Genomic DNA, 19,494 nt, shown 5'->3' with positions numbered 1-19,494 from the left:
TTAGAAAATGAAGCTGGATGTAAAGCAGAAGTTTCACAAATTTTCTGAAAAACAATGAAAGCTCTGGGTTTAATGGTTACTAATATTAATATGAATCTTAGTAGTAATAGTAAGCATAATGTTAGATCTTTTTTCTTTCTCTCACAAATGAAATTTGTTGGTGATGGAATTCTATGCAATAACATGTTTTTTAATCCTTATTAGATATTCCAATAATGTTTCAAACTTGGTAGGATTTCAGCTTTAAAAGAACAAGCATATGCTAATTTTTCAATGATACATATTTAAATGGAACCACAATAACAGAATAATCTGTTATTCTAAAAGCTAAATTATCCTGAGCATTTCAGATGCTTACACTATCAAATAAAGACCTCTTATTCCTTAACCCTAAAATACTACCACCAAAGGTTTAATTTACTTCATATTCTACTTATTTACAATTTCTTTCAATGTTTAAACACATTTACCTAAGGATGTCTGTATGTTATCCCAAATGATTTTTGGGTTGCCTTACCCCAAAAAACTATGTGGCACCTTTTCAGGTAACTGAGATCCTGAAGTTTGCAGTTCCCCTCACGACTGTAGTGAACACTCTTCAGTGTTTTTGTTGGTTTTTTTTTTTTTTTTTTTTGCTTCCTATATGACAGTTTAATGTCTAGTTAGCTCTAAAATGACTTTACCGTCATGTCATTGGATCTTTCATGTTCTTAGTTACTTCTATAGCAACCTCTCTGAACATGAAGAATCCTACATTCTTTGCTTACTCTATCTGGTAGCACCATAGACTTGTGGGTTTTTTGTTTTGTTTTTGTTTTTATATTCTAAATAACTGTCAGGGCATTGTCTGACTCCATAGTCGGAATTCTAAATGACAACACAAGAGATCATCATCACTACTTTGTGGAGGAGATAGCATAAGACAAAGACATTACAAGAAACTCCTTATTTTTTAGAACGAACCTGAGGCAAACTTGAGGCCTGACACTGCTGAGAAATGATAATACACCCGGGAAAGTAAAGCCCAGTTCATCAGTTCTTAGTACGTTGTGCTGTACTGAGTCATTAGGTACTAGACACTTGCACCTGGTGACAAGGCCGAATACAGTAGAGCCTCCCCAACGCCCTCTGGTGGTAGACAGTGATAGGGAGCACGCCCTGGCGGAAGGGAGTGCTAGGGAGCTCACCCTCCTGGTAGGGAGTGGTTGGGAGCTGGACGGGGTGGGGAGAGCGGAAGGATATGGAAGTTCCACAGAGAATGCAGGCGAAATGGGGCACCTGGAGATTTAGGAAGTCTGCCCCTCCACCAAGGAGCAAACTGCTTTGTCACCTACTCTGGGGAACTAGCTCTATGAGCTTCCCACATCCTTCGACATTTAAAAAACATCATTATCTTTTGTGTCTGTTGTTGGGGGTGTCTATCAATGACATGACCGTACTGTGGTGACAAGTGCACAACATTGTAAGTTAAAAACGAACAAAAAACCCTTATTCAAACAGGTTTAACCTAAGTAAAGGGAATTTAATGCCCGTGTATGTGAAATATTCAAAGATATGTCTGACTTTGGGAAAGGCATGAACTAGTAGCAGGACAATATCACCAATAACCTGACTTCCTGCGGTTTTCTACTCTGCCTACCTCAGCACCGGGGCTTCACTAAACGATGACTCCTCAGGGTCCTAAAATTGCTCCAACGTTCCCAAGGTTCATGCTTCCTCATTAGTATCAGCAAGGGGAAAGAGAACATATTTGTGCCAGCATTACCATAAAAAGTCCCAGGATTCACTGTCATTGGAGTAATTTAGCCAGATCCAAATACTGCGGCGAAAGACTAGCTTACATGAAGTCACTGGTGCCAATCCCATATCCAGATTGGAATTTTTCTCCTTGGAGCTAACTCAAACATAAATCAAGAGCCATGTAGCTAAAAGGCCAAAAGTCCATACAAAATTATAACCAAGACAAAAAATAATAACTCTCTCCCTCTGGCTATTTGGCATGAGCTTATAACATATTTCATTTTAAGACTATTCAAAGCAGAGCTTTAAAAGAGCAGAAAACTGGATGTGATTTAATGTGAAACAATAGGAAATCAGCTAAATAATTCATAGTACATCTGTATAATAAAATACTATGTCGGCAGTTCTCAATCTACTATATCTCAAGCTTCATTTATATTCTTAAAAATTAAGGACCCAAAAGAAATTTTGCATTAATGTGCATTAAATCTATTGTTATTTAACATTTTAGAAATAACACTGAGAAATGTTTAAGAAATGTTTATTAATTTAAAAAAAAACAGCAGTAAATCCAGTATATGATAACATAAATAAATTTTACAAAAATATCCCCCACAAAATAGAAGAATGGCATTGTCTGGCTTCACAGAAGTGGCTGGAGTCTCAGATCTGCTTCTACATTCAATCTGCTCCTATATTCAATATATGTTCTTTTGGTTGACATATATGAAGAAAGTGTGACCTTAATTAAGAGTATTTTAATAGCTTTTCCAGATAATTGTAGACACTCTTCTTTGAAACTATACCACAACTGGACACCTGTAGTTTCTTAAAGATTGGTTGCAGTATACAATCTGAATCCATATAAATAAATGTTTTCATACTCTGCTACATTAAAATCCACTGGGCCACTATGTAGTTTGGATGACTCTTTTACTTATGCATGATTTTATAAGATCACGTATTAGTCACCTAGAAAATACTGGAGTTCACTGGGTTGTGTAGATCTTCTAAAAAGTTTGTTAATTGTATGAATAATACCTCATTAGAAAAGCCTTTATATTATTGGAAGCTTTCAAACTCTTGGCAGCAGACACAAGTTTTCCAAAACTATAAATTCTGCCAGAAATCTCAAATTTTATCATTGCCAACAAATAACCATCAGTTTTCCTTGAAGTGACAGGATGACTTCATTCAATTTTGAGAAAATACCCACCAAAAGCCCAAGTCTCAATAACCAATCATAGTTTTCTATCAGTCATTCTTTTCAGTAAGAAATGGTATTCCATGGAAAAAGAACTAATTCAATTCACAATTCAAACAAGAGTTTTTCCTGGAGACAACCATCACACTTTGGTACAGAGCAGAAGTGTTTTATACATACTTGCCACTTCATCACATAAAAGATTGAAAAGATGTGTTTAAGGACTGAGAATTAATAAAATCAATAATCTGGTGTCATTGTCTTGATTTGCACTTATGTACCAGTGGTTTAACTAACGACTGCTTTGCACCCTCAATGGAAAAAACAAAGGACAAAAGGCAAATCACAACTTGGTATTATGAAAATAGTTTTCCTTTGCAAATTCCTTGAAGGAGTCTCAAAAACTCCTAAAAGGCTGCAGACCACACTTTGAGAATCTCTGTACTATAAAAAGCCACCAAAAAAGATTCTGTGGAAAACGATTTAATGACATGGAAAAAAAATATTCATAATATATTCAGTGAAATATAAATTTCAGTCTCTAATTCTACTTCTAGAAATAATCTAAAGTAGAAAAAAAAGACAAAAATCACCAATAGGAAAGTGATTATATAAAATATAATATATTCACCATATAGAATGGTAGGTAGCTGTAAAAAAGAATGAGACAGACCAATATATATACTGACATGGGAAGTTCTTCATGACATATTAAGTGAAGAGTTTGCTGCAGAAAGTTGCATACAGCATGATCTAACTCACTTTAAAAAAACAGTAATGTATGTGTAGATATATAAGCAAAGTATTTACAAAGCATGTAAATGCGTAAGGAATGACTAGAGAACTCTAAGTCACGTACTTAACAGGAGCTACTTTCTGGAAAGGGAATGGTAATGAGAAGTAGGAAAATGGGAATACAGGGATCTTTTGTGTTTTAACTTAAATGTTTTACAAAGAAAACACATTCATTTATTATTCATGTATCAAACTAAGAAAAGCAGTGAATACAGAGGCTTAGCAGGATACACAAAAGGGGTTAACTGATGATCTGCTGGGTACAACCACCAGTGATTTTTATTTTCTTCTTTTCATCTCTCCAGATTTTCTAGTTCTCCTACAATATTTCTTCTTTATTAACAGTGATTTTTAGTTACAAAACATCAGTTAAAGTCCGTAAGGTGAACTGGTTAAAGTGTTATTAACCATGGTTTACCAAACTCAGCGTCAGAGTATGGGTTTCGATAGCGAAGTCACATGTGCTACATAAAGAGGGATTACAATCAAACTCCAACATCCTCAAAAACTGGAAGTGCTCAAGGTAATTACATAAAAGTTAAAAAAAAAATATATATATATATATACACACACACATATATATAATGCATATATAACATATATATTTTGTAATATTCAGTATGAAGGAATTTAGTACTTGAAAGATAATAGAAATAGCATACAAAATACAAAGTGCATGGTTACCTAGTGAAGTTGGTCTCCTTTGCTACATTATTTATCTTTACATGCATGGAACCCAGAATGTTTCATTTTCACTGGTCTGTTCCACTAATACCATTTATCAATGTGTGTAAGAGCTTCTTGTAAAGATGGTAAGGACAATTTGTAAAAATAACTATGCTTCCTTCGTTCACAAGAAAGAAAGCTGGTAATATATGAAGATTTTCTATCACACACGTAATCATCCTACAACCACCAGTCTGTTATTTATATCAAATCGGCCCCCCTTAAACATACTGCTGAAATAAAGAGATTAGGAAACAGAGCAGTAACGGTTTCTTAGAGAAGCGTAAAGGAGATTAATGTATTTATTCTATTCTATGATTACTCACTCAGGCTCTCAGAAGACTCAACTTTAGTAAACTGCACAAGGCTGTTTTAAGATGTTAGCTGTTCAACAAATGGGTTAGTCTGACTTTTGAGATTAGAATAATTTGTAAACTGAAGTACTCGTCACCACTATTTTCAGAAATGAAACACAGCTCCCCTCTTCTAATACAGTAAGACACACACAATTCCTCTGGCAATTGCCAGTTTAACTAAAAAGACCTTTCTTTTTTGTTCTGGCCATTGATTTCTTGCTGGTGTCAGCTGAAGTCTCACTGCCTTTGGCAAACCACTCAGGTAATTTTCTCTTTGAGGTTACAGAGGCAGGCTGTAGGAAAGAAACAGAAAAAGAAATATGTTAATGTTGAAAATGTGTGTCGGTTGTAAAAAGTAACATAGGTTACTGTATATACACCCACTACCTTCCCTTGTAGAGTAAAACAAAATAGTGAGAGCCACAGAATTTACTTCTAGATCAAAAAGTAAATAAAAGACAAAAATCGCTATATCATTTCTTCAGGCAATTTCCTGCCATCTTCTTATCTGTTCTCGGGCACTCAAGTGTACATACACATTTGAGAAGGAAAGAACTAGATATTATTTCAGATTTCTGTCTCATGTGTACTTGGTTTGGGCTGACCAAAATGGTTAATTTAATGTTCTGAGGAAAGGCATCTGCTCAGGCGCACACACATATAGACACCCACACATAAACACAAACACAGACACACACAGTATCACGTTAGGTGTTTGAAAAAGCATGTACTTCTATGTCTCCAAAGGTTGACTAGCAGAGTGATTCAAACACTATCAGTGCCTTGCAGAGTTGCTGGGACATAACAGATACTCAAAAAACAGTCACTGAAATAAATGAAAAAAATTGTTGTTTCAAAGAGTCTTTTGAAATCTGCTAAAAACGAGATTCACTTCTTTTTTTTTTTTTTAAGATTTTATTTATTTATTTGACAGACAGAGATCACAAGTAGGCAGAGAGGCAGCCAGAGAGAGAGGGGGAAGCAGGCTCCCCGCTGAGCAGAGAGCCCGATGCGGGGCTCGATCCCAGGACTCTGGGATCATGACCTGGGCCGAAGGCAGAGGCTTTAACCCACTGAGCCACCCAGGCGCCCCTGGAGATTCACTTCTAAATGAACACATACGTAATACTTTGCACAATTTTAGGAGACTTAGGCACCAAATGAAGCCTCAGGACCCTAAGTTAAAAGTCCCTGAAAAAAAAAATTTAGGAACCCAAAGGCAGTGGTTGTATATTATGTGATCTGCACGTGAAAAAGATAAAACAATTTTTAGTTATGTTCCATAAGCATAAACTGGTAGTAATTATTGTTATCTCAGTTTGACAAGAGCCTCAAACCAACATGACAGACAAATCATTCCAATGTAAGCATACCTTGGAATCCAGCAGTTAATTTAGTTATTGGAACTATATGAAGGACTTTATGATAAGGTGACCTCAATCTAAGTTATAATGTGTCTGTTAGTTGAAGGTAAAAAAGCATAATTTATTCAATTTCCAGAATGAAAAATATATACGGTTCGTCAATTACCTGCTATGTTTTGTTACATTTTCTATGTTTAAAAATGGTTTCAAAAGATTTAAGAGTGGGGAAAAAAGTCAAAGATCCTTCACAGAAAACTGTGAAAACATATATTTAGAAAAGGTTAAAAAAAAACCAAAACCCTATTAGCTCTTTTGGCTTAATTAAAGAAATCCAATGAAGAAGAAAGAGCTACTCACACTTTAGTAATAAAGCTAAAGAAAAAAAACAGGCTAAGGATAGCAAATTTCCTCACAGGGAAGAGAAGTCCAAGGAGAACAGATTAGATTTACATAGACTGCATGAGACGATATTTGACTCAGAAATAATAAATACTGGCGATATATAATGCCACAGACAAAAGGCATTTGGGCAGAGATAAAATTGGTCCAGAAATATTTATTCTTCCCTTAAAATCTTTTTTTTTTAAAAGATTTTATTTATTTATTTGACGAACGAGATCGCAAGTAGGCAGAGAAGCAGGTAGAGAGAGGAGGAAGCAGGCTCCCCACTGAGCAGAGAGCCCAAAGTGGGGCTCAATCACAGGACCCTGGAATCACGACCTGAGCCAAAGGCAGAGGTTTAACCCACGAAGCTACCCAGGCACCCCTTCCCTTAAGATCTTACTAACACAATCCCTTGGAGCCTACAGTTGTTTGCAATTATAGCTGGAACACCTGTGTGCATCTGGAGAAAGGAAAGAAGTTAACATGATAACAAAAGCAAAAAGCAAAACAGAACATGACATCTGCACAGGAACAGAGCAGAGAAAAAACCCTAAGTCTTGCAGCTGAATACCATGGAATAAATAGGGACTGCCAACCAAGACAGAATTAGGGTTTGAGCTCCAATTGAGTCACTTGCTAAATGTATGGCCTTACAAATGTTATTTCAGCCTCAGTTTCTTCACACAGAAAATGAGAATAACAGTACATAACATCACTGGATTACCTGGAGGGTCGAATGAGAATACATGCAAGCTATCAAAACACATCCTGATTTAGTTTTGGCATTAAAGACTTATTATTAATTAGTAGCAAATTATCATTAATTAATTATTATTATCATTAATTAGTAGCTAATATCACTGAAAATGTTCTATCTTCTGTAATATTTCTACAGAATATGACCTTCAGTATTTACCACACTATTATAATAATGATCTTGTTTCACTGAGAAAGAGGGAAAGTGCTTACTTACACTGACTATATCTTTTGAGTCTCAACAACAAGTTTTTGGAGAGACTTTAATTATGAGAACTGAGTCACCTAACAGAAACAATGCCTTTCAGTGACTACTTCCTTCTTTAGTAGTCAACCAAAATTCCCAGAAATCATAGTGAGATTTTCAGGGGGGTTTTCTGATACTCCAAATTCTATTAACAAATAACATTAAATTAAAAATACAAAACATTAACTCGTTTGTTGAGTATATGTGAGCATATATATGTAAGCAAACAGAGAAATATATATGTTATATTCACATTTAATTTCATCTACACTAAGACAAATATAAAAATAATAATTATCAAGTTGGATGTAGTTATCATGAAAACTACTTTATTAATTTAATCTTAATTGAGAATTAAATGAGAATCCGTAAATAAATCTGTTTTTGAATCGCTGGTTGGCTGATTCCAAGAAGTTAGTCTTAGGGAATTTCTGTGACTTTCATCTTTTGGTGAAAAATCACAAGGATTTTTTCGATCAACCTTTAACATTATTATAGAACACAAAATAGTTACAGCATGCACTATTTTCTTAGAGAACAACACAAAACAAAAACTATGCCTAAAAAGGCAAAGCTTAAGAAAATTCTAATTGTTCTGAAGTACTGAATTTTAATAATAATAATTATAATATTATTTGTAAGGCATTTTTTTCTGAGTATCTCAAAACAGTTTATAAATAATATTGTACATTTTAATTTATAATGAAGCTTAGTGGCAGGGCAGAAAATATCACATACTTTCTCTCTTAGGCAGTGAAGAAAAATAAGGAGGAAAAAAGGTGATTTGGGGGAGAGGGTTCTGGGAAGATGGTGGAAGCAGCAGCATAGTGTTTTAATCTCTCTGAAGCCCACCATTAAAACAGAATTGACAGGAAAACTCTGAACTCATAATCTACATTTACAATAAAACTAAGTTTAAAGGTATCCCAAAGAAATCCAAACTCAGAGCATGTGAGGATAAACCACCACCAGCCATAAGACCTGCATAGTACCACTTACTTAGACAAGAGAAAGCAGAGAAAGCAGTGAGGTGCCCAAGAACAGAAGAACCACAAAGTAGCCTACAGATAGACATCAGAAACCATGATAGATTAATGGGAAAACAACAACTGAAAATGAGAGGGCTTCTGCCTACCGCAACAACAAATGACTTATAAATGGTGTCTTCAGCTAACGCAACCGGTTCCTGTGAACGCTCCTGACCAGCTACCACAATGCCTTCTGGGAGAACTACTGGGTGAAATCGAATCAGCAGTTCAAGTAAAACAGAGACAAAGGGAAGAGTGACAAAAGAGTGTATCTCATAAACTAAGTTTCCATATTTTGAAAAATTACACAAAATACCAGAAGGGAGAGCTCTGTGAACTTGGGAAAAACTACCTTGAAACATGCTTTCTTTTGAAAGTGCAGGAAAACTAATTTCACGTGAAAATGAACAACAGGAAAGTATTAAGATCAAATGGGACACCGGAAGAGTTGCTAAGATACAGAATAAAACTGTAACCTCTTAAATGAGTTGAAAAACATTAAGAAAATTATTCAAAACATGAAAGAACATCATAAATCAGAATCAGAAAAATTCAAAATGGAGGAGAAAAGTTTAGTTAAGACTTAGAAGCAAAAGGAAAAATGTAAAGAAGTGAATACTAAACTAGAAGGAACATAGCAATAAACATAACAGAGTCTGTCCAGAGAAATAGGAGGTGAAAAAGAAGAAGATGAAGAAGAAAATTTTAAATTAAGGAGAAATGGAAAACTAGAAAGAATTCATGGAAAGTGACAAATATTGCAGCTAGGCAAAGAAGATCCAACATATAGTCGAAGTCCCTGAAGAAGAAATATAAAACAATGGGACAAATTCTAAGAAGCAAAATTTAAGAAGACTTTCCAGAAATTTAAAAAAAAAAAAAAAAGATGTACTCAAAGAATCCACTGTGCACCTGCATATTTTGAATCAGAACTACCAATATCAAGATGGAATCTTTCTTCATTAAACAAAGGCATCATGGAGCTTCTATCTTAACAGTAATCACAATAGGCGTAAAACTAACAATGCACCAACAAATACAAAGAATTTGTTTTGACATTATTCTTTATCAGAAGCCTCATATTCATCCAATGAAACAAATTAAGAGATATAATCCAGGTCAGCAGAGAAGATGAATGTTAATAGGAAAGATCTGACACCAGCCCTCCAACAGACTACAGTATTCGAAGCAGCCTTCTGTACTTGGGAGTCGGATGAAAGAAAAATACTTAGGCTGGCTCACTCATCTCTTAATCTACTTCCTATCCCCAATATCCTTGTTCCCCTAAATGTGGGGGAGGGTAAATCCAGTAGGCTCAGCATGACTTCTACCCATCCACCCACCACCGCCAAAATCTCCCCACTCTGTTGTCAGCGTCTGATATTATTTCAATAAGGGAAAAGCCAAACGCTAATATGTGACTAAAATAATAATTCATATAAATGTGCATCAATAATCAGGAAAAAATGGTAAGTTTCACCTCTTCCTTTACTGATAGGTAGAAGCTGGGAAAAAACAAGGTTTTAGGCATCTGGTATAGATTTCAGAAATAAAAGGCTGGGAATAGAGGCCAAATTTCACTACTACCACCCAACATTATTTTCTTTAATATCCTTCCCACAGCTACTTCAATTGACTAAATAATGTAAAGACTTCCAATTAATCAAATTTCATTAGGTTATCTATGACATGTCTGTATACAAGCCTAACTGAAGTACAGAATGTAAAGCTCCTCTTATTTTTAAGCTATTGAGAAAATGGGTTTAACTCTTAGAAATCTATAAAGACTATCTTGAAACTGGAATGGAATCCCTAATGCACATTATGAGAAAACACCTACTACCATGCTCAATTTATGATCTAGAAACTAAAATAGTTTTTTAGCAAATCACTAGTTTTCACAACTTTTATCACAGAATCATAAAATTTTAGACCTGGAAGGTAACAAAGGCCCAATTTTCAAATTTATACAATCATTTAATAGAATCATCATCAAAAAATAGTTATCTCATACAACATATAGAGCAATAATTTCCAAAGCATTTTAATAAAACTAAAATAATACTAAATAATACTAAATTCATGGTTTTTCTCAGAAATATGTATGGTATATGTGCAGGACCATGGGCAACAATTTTCCTTGTACCTAAGAGATTCAGTATGACAAGAACAAAGCAGGAGGAATGACAGAACGATAGACAAACTAGTTTTGGGGGTATTCATAACGGAATTTGTTTTCATTTTCATAAACTACATAAACTGCCATAAGTTCAAAGCCAATACTATGTCTATGAAAGAAAAAGGATTTCCACTATATATATATATATATATATAATCGGTATGAGGTAGAAGTAAAATTTCAGCTGACATTCCACACAAAAAGCTAAGTAGATGGGCTACATTTCCCTTTTTCTGTTGTTTAAAAAAATCACTTTTCTCAGATAAGATTTATGAAAAACAAAGGAAATAGAGCACAGATTTTAAAAAGTAACCTTATAGCAGAATTTATAACAGTTTAAAAAATACAGCATTTTAGTGTTAGAATATGTAAATCGAACCAACCGACAATGTATGAAAATTCTACATATAATTAACACCTTAGTATTAGCGCCTACTTCTTCCCTGCTTCTCTTAGAACTTGAACAGCTCTCTTCAGAGTTGGGGAAATATCTCTTTCTGTTGGAAGTACATGAAAGCTGGTCTAACAGTCTGTTGTCACAGTCTTTTCCCAGGATCTCAAGTGCCATGTGGATAAGGTACGTGTCAATGTTTTCAGGAACCAGCTTTCTAATTAGTTTAACTTCATTTATATCTGTAAAGGATGAAAAAAAACAAGAGTTGAAAATAAATTACACAGAACATTTTAGAAACCTATGAGCTGGAAAGAGTGAAATACTTTGTAGAAAGGAAGGAGGAAGGTGTCTGAAGAAAATGTTTCTCTGGGTGCCTGGGTGGCTTAGTGGGTTAAAGCCTCTGCCTTCGGCTCAGGTCATGGTCTCCCGGCTCTGGGATAGAGCCCCACATCAGGCTCTCTGCTCAGCCTCCCACCTCTCTGCCTATCTCTGCCTACTTGTGATCTCTATCAAATAAATAAATAAAATCTTAAAAAAAAATGTTTCTCTTTAGAATGCCTGTAGCCCTACAAACCAAAATGAAGTAAAGCATGTTCTCCCCTCACCTCTTACCACCTGCAGCCTTGCTTCTAAGACTTAAAGTCAGGTCAATGCCATTGACTCTGTATAAATGATGTCTCAAACCGCTTCTTGAGAGGTGCCCTGAGAACCAAAACCAACCTTCACAGAATTGTTTCTAAAGGAGTTACACTTCAAATTCCAAATATCTATTACAATTATTTTTTAAAGATTTTATTTATTTACTTGACAGACACAGAGAGATCACAAGTAGGCAGAGAGGCAGGCAGACAGAGAGGGGGGAAGCAGGCTCCCCGCTGAGTGGAGAGCCCAACGCCGATGCCGGGCTGGAGCCCAGGACCCTAGGACCCTGAGATCATGACCTGAGCAGAAGGCAGAGGCTTAAACCATTGAGCCTCCCAGGTGTCCCTACAATTATTTTTCTAATAGAACTTACTCTTAAAATAGAAGCTAATCGTACTTGTGAATAAGATGCTACTAAAAAAAAAGATCCTTTCAATGGCTATTGTAGCATAACAAAACATATCAATTATTTAAAATGCATATAACAAAATGAGTTTTCTGGGAAAAAATCACTTATTTTCACAATCAAGGAATTTTTACTTTTCGTAACTCAACAGAACCAATTCAGACTGTGTGTCTTCACACCTTTTACAAATTATTTAGCAATCTCCTACAGTCCACTACTTATGTTTCAAACACTTTCAACAACACATTCATCTGGAATGCCCTGGAGTATCATAAAACTAAGCAGCTCAGTTTCACCCATCTTCATGTAATTATAAAACTGGTATCAAACATTTCTGACACCCAATTCAATTAGATCAGAATCCAAGTATTTTTAAATGTCACCCTGAAAGGGCAGTCTTTCAATTTTCCATTTTCAAGATTTATATTCTCCTTTCTTCCAAAGATCTTATCTTGCTACTCTTGAACTTCAAAAAAAACCTGCAGTTAAGTTTAAAAAACAAAAACAAAAAAATCAACAGGTGGTGTCTGGGTGGCTCAGGGTCCTGGGATCAAGCCCCACTTGGGCCTCCCTCATTTAGGAGCCTGCTTCTCTCTTTCCCTCTGCCTCTCCCTGCCTGTGCTCTCTCGAATGCACTATCAAATAAATAAAATTATTTTTTAAAGATTTTATTTGTTTGTCAGAGAGAGAACGAGCAGGGGGAGCGGCAGGCAGAAGGAGAAGCAGGCTCCCCACTGAGCAAGGAGCCTGATATGGGGACTTGATCCCAGGACCCTGGGGTCATGACATGAGCAAAAAAGACACTTATCAGACTGAGCCAGCCACTCAGACATTCCTACAAATAAAAGCTTAAAACAAAAACAAAAACAAAAACAAAAAAAACCACGCCAGCAAGAGGTGGTCACCCAGCTAATAGAAACTAGGACCATGGGGGTATATATTTAGCCTATACTCTGTTACTTAAAAGTGTTAAGATATAAAACTGATCCTAAGCAAAATCTTGGAAAATAAGATTTTACCTCTAAATGTAATAAAATTAGCAATATGACTATTATTTCTATTGACCAACTAAAATTCTATTTGCCCTTCAGTCATTATGCCATCAAAATACCACAGAAATTTGGCCAATTTTATTACTTCATTAATTTCTTAATGACTGAGGCATCTTCTTTTGTATTGTCTATCCAAACTTACTTTGAGTTCCCTATCATTTGTCTTCAATTTTTCTTTGAAAACAAAATGACCCAAAGAACATTATATTACACATTTTTTTCCATATCTCTAGATTCTTAGAAGTGGGATTGCTAGTTCAAAGGTCAAACACATTTTATGTTTTCATGGGTATTGCCAAACTATCTCTGTAATTGTGCTTCTGCTACAATGAGCACTAACAACATGTAGCTGACAAGCTCCTGAAATGCGGCTAGGATGGTTAAGAAACTCAATTCATCAATCTGAAATTAAATTTAAAAGGTGATACTTGGAAAAAAAACAACTGATATTTGATTCAATTATTGAAAACATTTTAGAATGTTTGGAACACAGAGTATCTACTTTATTCAATTGTAAAGTTTATGAAAGCTAAATACAAATCAAGTATTTTCAATTAAAATTTGGCATCAGAATTGAGATAAGCTATAAATGTAAAATACATTCCTGATTTCAAAGGCTTAGTACAAAAAACACAAATATCTCATAATAATTCTATATTGATTATATGTTAAAATGATAACATTTTAATATACTGGGTTAATTAAATTATATCATTAGAATTAATTACAACTGTTTATTTTTGTTTTTTTAATTCAATTTTTTTAACCTTTTTTTTTTAGATTTTCAAACTTATTTTTATTTAGGGAGAGAGAGCAATCAGGCACTTGAGATTAATGGAGGCAGGGGGAGATGGAGAGAGAGAATCTTAATTATTTTGAAAGGAAAAATGAGATATTTTATTCCATCAAAACAATCTGTTTCTAAAATTAGAATGTCTTTTTTTAAATAAAACTATGATGTATCATTTAGTTATGGTTTTAAACCACTGTTAGTGATTTAACAAGTATACAAAGTTATTGTACTATAATCTGAATATAATTTCTAGATATAACTAGAAAATCCATAAATTCATTTACACATTTCTGTAAATCCTCTACATTTGTACCTTAAAGTCATCCTACAATACACTTATGCAAAAAAGGGGCATCTAGCATTAAAGATACATCTGATTCTATCCTAACTTTCCAGGCAAGTAAGTGCTGAAAATTTCTATTGGGAGAATAATGAACACCGGCTGCACTCCTTCAGTGCTTTAAAAGAGATCATATTACTCCTATTTTTGTGGCAGGTCCCTTAGAAGCCACCCTTAATTTTCCAGTTATATGCACATAAAGAATGGAAGAATGAAATTATTCAAAATATTACCTAGACACCTCATTAAATGCCTTGCTTAATTTATTATTAAGCATAGTTAGAATTTCAACTCCAAAAAAGAAGCTTAAAATTACATAAGTGTGGATAAACTAAAAGATTAAAATGTTATAGAATTCCTTTAAATATTAAATTACAAGTACAAAATGTACTTAGCAAATAAGACAGCATGAAATAATACATATGATTTCTCAACTCAGAATTACTCTATTTTCAGGTATAAGATTATGCCATAACAAAAACATAGAGAATTCTCAATTCAGAATTTTGAAAAATTTAAGTGCCAATCAAACTTGTTCATTTAAACACCAAATTATATCACTTCTCGGCCTTTTGGCTAAGATCAAGTGTAAACACCAAATTATGTGAGATAGCTACAATTAAATTAAAAAAAATAACATACCTGAATCATTAATGTAATAAGTCCATCTGCATTTCTTTTTATTTTTTATTTTATTTTTAATTTTCTTTGAAGATTTTATTTATTTGATATAGAGAGAGAGATCACAAGTAGGTAGAGAGGCAGGCCAAGAGAGAGGGGGAAGCAGACCCCTGCTGAGCAGAGAGCCTGATACAGGGCCCAATGCCAGGACCCCAAGATCATGACCTGAGCCGAAGGCAGAGGCTTAACCCACTGAGCCACCCAGGAACCCCCATCTGCACAATGTTTTCTCGAATAGGAGAACAAATAGTATTTTATCAAGGAAAAACAAGAATTCAAAAGTAAAATTTCACATCAATAAATGTTGTCTTACACACCATAAACGTATAATCAAAAGAAAATTGAGTTCCCATAACCTTAACTTTCTCAATTTTTGCTTTGGAAGTAAACTACAATAATATATTTTTTCATATTGTATTGTATAACCTACACACAGTATACTGACAGAAAGATGAATTAAGTATTTAATAAGTATATTTAAAAGTGTTCTCCCTTCTTTAGAATTTAGTATTTATCTCTAAATGAAAATTTATTTGCTATATTCAGTATATAATGGATAAGATAAATGTTTTAAATACTGTTTTAGTCACTAATGATTACAGATGCTTCTCTTCTCTCAGATATTTATTCAATCAGGCCATGCAATTTTATATGCAATTTTATTTTATTATTTTTTTAAGATTTTATTTAGTTATTTGATAGACAGAGATCACAAGTAGGCAGAGAGGCAGGCAGAGAGAGAGAGGAAGGGAAGTAGGCTCCCTGCTGAGCAGAGAGCCCGATGTGGGGCTCGATCCCAGGACCCTGAGACCATGACCTGAGCCGAAGGCAGAGGCTTAACCCACTGAGCCACCCAGGCGCCCCTTTATATGCAATTTTATATTCACATTTATATATTGTTTGACTTTAATTTTTTTTTTAAGATTTTATTTATCTGAGAGAGAGAGAACAGAAGTAGAAGGAGAAGCAGATTCCCTGCTGAGCAGACAGCCCGATGTGGGAATTGATTCCAGGACTCTGGGATCATGACGTGAGCTGAAGGCAGATGCTTAACAACTGAGGCACCCAGGTACCGTGGCTTTAATATTTTTTAATTTCAAAAGTTGTCTGGGGCACCTGGGTGGCTCAGTGGGTTAAGCCTCTGCCTTCGCTCAGGTCATGATCTCAGGGTCCTGGGATCAAGCCCCACATCGGGCTCTCTGCTCAGCAGGGAGCCTGCTTCCCCGGCACCCACCTCTCTCTGCCTGCTTCTCTGCCTACTTGTGATCTTTCTCTCTCTCTCTCTGTCAAATAAATAAATAAAATCTTAAGAAAAAAAAAGTTGTCTAATGTCAGAAATTAAAATTGCTAAATCAAAATTTAGAGGAGACTAGATAGAGAATATTTAAAGGCACTATACATACAAATATGTTAAACTGAATATAATTAAGTATATCTACTTTACCTGTCAATTAGAAATTTATAAACCCAAATCTTATATCAGGATTAGAAACTGCATACTTCGGGGTGTCTGACGAACTCTTGATTTCAACTCAGGTCATGATCTCAGGGTTCTGGGAATGAGCCCCACCTTGGGTTCCCCATAAGCTCGGAGTCAAATTGGAATTGTCTCTCTCCCTCTGCTCCCCAACCCCTGCCCTGCTCACTCGTGCACTCTCACTCTCGCTCTCTTTCACTCTCTAAATAAATAAAACCTTAAACCAAAAAAGAACCTGCATATTTCTTTCTTTAAATAGTTGGCAGTACACTTTAACATGGTATAGTAAAAAGAAAAACTTGCTCAGTCATTAATCTTCACGTGATATTAAAACAATCTGCAACTCTCTAGGCCTCAAATTCCTCTCTCTAAAACAGGGCGGAATTCATAAAGTGAAAATTTAATGATTTCCAATTTCCTTCCCAAATCTAAAATCCTAACTTTACAACTGTATGATTTGGAAAGCAACTTAGCAATACCTGGATTCTTCACCATAGCCAAATAAAATAGATGTTGTCAGTAATTGGGTAAATAACAGAATCTTAAATCTTCCTCTACCATTTTCTCCTGCCAATAATGAACTGAAATTAGAACATTTATTTTATGTCACTCAATAATATTTGCCCAAGAATTCTTCAGTACTTGAAAAAAAAAAGGTAATTATGACCAGCCTGAATTATTAAAGTCTTAAGGTTCTATAAAGTTCAGTTTTAGGGCGCCTGGGTGACTCAGTGGGTTAAGCATCTGCCTTCAGCTCAGGTCATGATCCCAGAGTCCTGGGATCAAGTCCCACATTGGGCTCCCAGGTCCACAGGAAGTCTGATTCTCCCTCAGACCCTCTCTCATGCTCTCTCTCGCTGTCTCTCTCTCAAATAAGTAAACAAAATCTTTAAAAAAAAAATAAAGTTCAGTTTTAAAATCTCCCTTCTTGTACACTTTTTTATTAACTTATTTTCTTAATTAGCTACTAAAAAGGATAGAGTATAAAAGCAATCATATTTAGAGGGGTTTTTTTTTTAAACGATTTTATTTATTTATTTGACAGACATCACAGGTAGGCAGAGAGGCAGGCAGAGAGAGGAGGAAGCAGGTTCCCCACTGAGCAGAGTCCAATGTGGGGCTCGATTCCAGGACCCTGGTATCATCACCTGAACTGAAGGCAGAGGCTTTAACCCACTGAGCCACCCAGGCCCCCTGGAGGGTATTTTTAAGAAGCTATAAGATCTTACCATCTACTTCTTCGTTCATATCATTATAATCACCATTACTGCCACCATCACCATCTACGAAATACTTACAGGTGCCAGAGTGTTCTGTCAGTCAGTATCTAATTATTTCTCACAGTTCTGTAAGAAGAGGCAACATTACCTTGCCCTGTTTTAGAGATAAGGAAACTGAGGCTTAGGGACACTGGGCCATTCACCCAAAGTCACATGGTTTTGAAGTGGTGCAGCCTACGTCAATCTAAATCAGCTGTTACCAGAGCCTTTGCTCTTACCGACCAGGTTAACACACCCGTCAGTACTCGGGATTTACGACAGACAGCCAATAATAGTCACAAGGGGAAAACTAGAAAAGAAAAAAGGCTGCGCAAACTCAGAGAATACTGCCTACTATCCAACAGCTCATCAAAAGACATACATTTCTTTAAGTCCTGAGAGATTATACATACATACATAAAGAAAAAAAACACCAAATGTATTAAAATCAAGATGATATCTGAGTTTTTGACCTTCTCTAAAATACTATTTTACTTTGCATTGGAGAAAGAGAGGTTTTCTATGATCACAATTCTACCTCTATAGAATAATTGCTGCTTTCCTTTCTCTGCCTTAATCTCTAGTTCGGTGGCTGCTGGAGTTCGAAAGACTGGAATGGGACCAGGATAGCTGCTTAGCTTTCTCGTAAGAGGACTCACAGCTAAGTTACCTTGGATGTTTTATCACAGTCCAGGATATGGCCCTAAGGTTTTCAGATTTAGAAACTTAACTTTACCTTAATAGATCCACATTAACCATGTTCACAGATTGTCAATTCACTGATTTACAATAATGGGTTTATAATTTCACATAGATAAGTACCCAGATTAGCATGACTAGTGCATGACTAGTCTCATTGGCCAGGATTAGAAATTGCACATTTCCTTCTTGTAAATAATCAGCAGTATAACTTTAATATGGTAGGGGACCTGGCTGGCTGAGTTAGGAGAGCACGGGACTCTTGAGTTGTGAGTTTGAGCCTCATGGAGAGATTGGGCAGAGAGATTACTTAAAAACAGTAGTAGTAGTAATGATAATAATAATAATAATAATAATAATAATAATAACAACAGGGCATCTGGGTGGCTCAATTGTTAGGCATCTGCCTTCAGCTCAGGTTATGATCTCAGGGTCCTGGGATCAAGCCCCACATTGGGCTCTCTGCTCAGCAGGAAGCCTGCTTCTCCCTCTCCCACTCCCCCTGCTTGTGTTCCCTCTCTCACTTCTCTCTCTGTCAAATAAATAAATAAAAATCTTAAAAAGAAAGAAAGAAAGAAAGAAGTTTGAATAAATAAGTAAATAATGTTTTCAGAAAAAAAAGGAAGAAAAATTTAGTTCCCTGAGAATAATTTAGATGACCACTGCCCAGATTTATCCCTGTCTTTCTCCTGTGCTTCCATAGTTGACCAATGCAACACATGAAGGTGTTCTTTCTTTACACTTCAGTCAAGTCTTTCTGGAGTTCAGAATTAATGCTGTCTTTTTAAATATGTTTTTGGGTTTTTTTTTAAAGATTTTATTTATTTATTTGACAGACAGAGATCACAAGTAGGCAGAGAGGCAGACAGAGAGAGAGGAGGAAGCAGGGTCCCTGCAGAGCAGAGAGCCCGATGTGGGGCTCGATCCCAGGACCCTGGGATCATGACCTGAGCCGAAGGCAGAGGCTTTAAC

General features: G+C 35.5%; 1 protein-coding gene across 6 annotated transcripts in view; it reads right to left on the bottom strand.

The window, feature by feature from the left end:
• Positions 1–3,869: 3,869 nt before the first annotated feature.
• The window catches only part of WRN (WRN RecQ like helicase), a 142,982-nt gene continuing 127,357 nt past the window's right edge, over positions 3,870–19,494 (bottom strand). For all 6 annotated transcript variants that reach the window (XM_047716851.1, XM_047716844.1, XM_047716837.1 and 3 more), the window contains 2 exons: positions 11,198–11,412; positions 3,870–5,114 (listed from right to left, as the gene is read on the bottom strand). In XM_047716851.1, coding sequence (XP_047572807.1) covers positions 4,995–5,114; positions 11,198–11,412 — 335 coding nt within the window. In that variant the 3' untranslated portion in view covers positions 3,870–4,994. The remainder of the gene's footprint in view (positions 5,115–11,197; positions 11,413–19,494) is intronic.

The sequence above is a fragment of the Lutra lutra genome, chromosome 2 (assembly GCF_902655055.1).
Source record: "Lutra lutra chromosome 2, mLutLut1.2, whole genome shotgun sequence".
NCBI classification, from domain to species: domain Eukaryota; kingdom Metazoa; phylum Chordata; class Mammalia; order Carnivora; family Mustelidae; genus Lutra; species Lutra lutra.
Note: the sequence above shows the minus strand (reverse complement) of the source record. Positions and strands in the feature narration are given on the sequence as shown.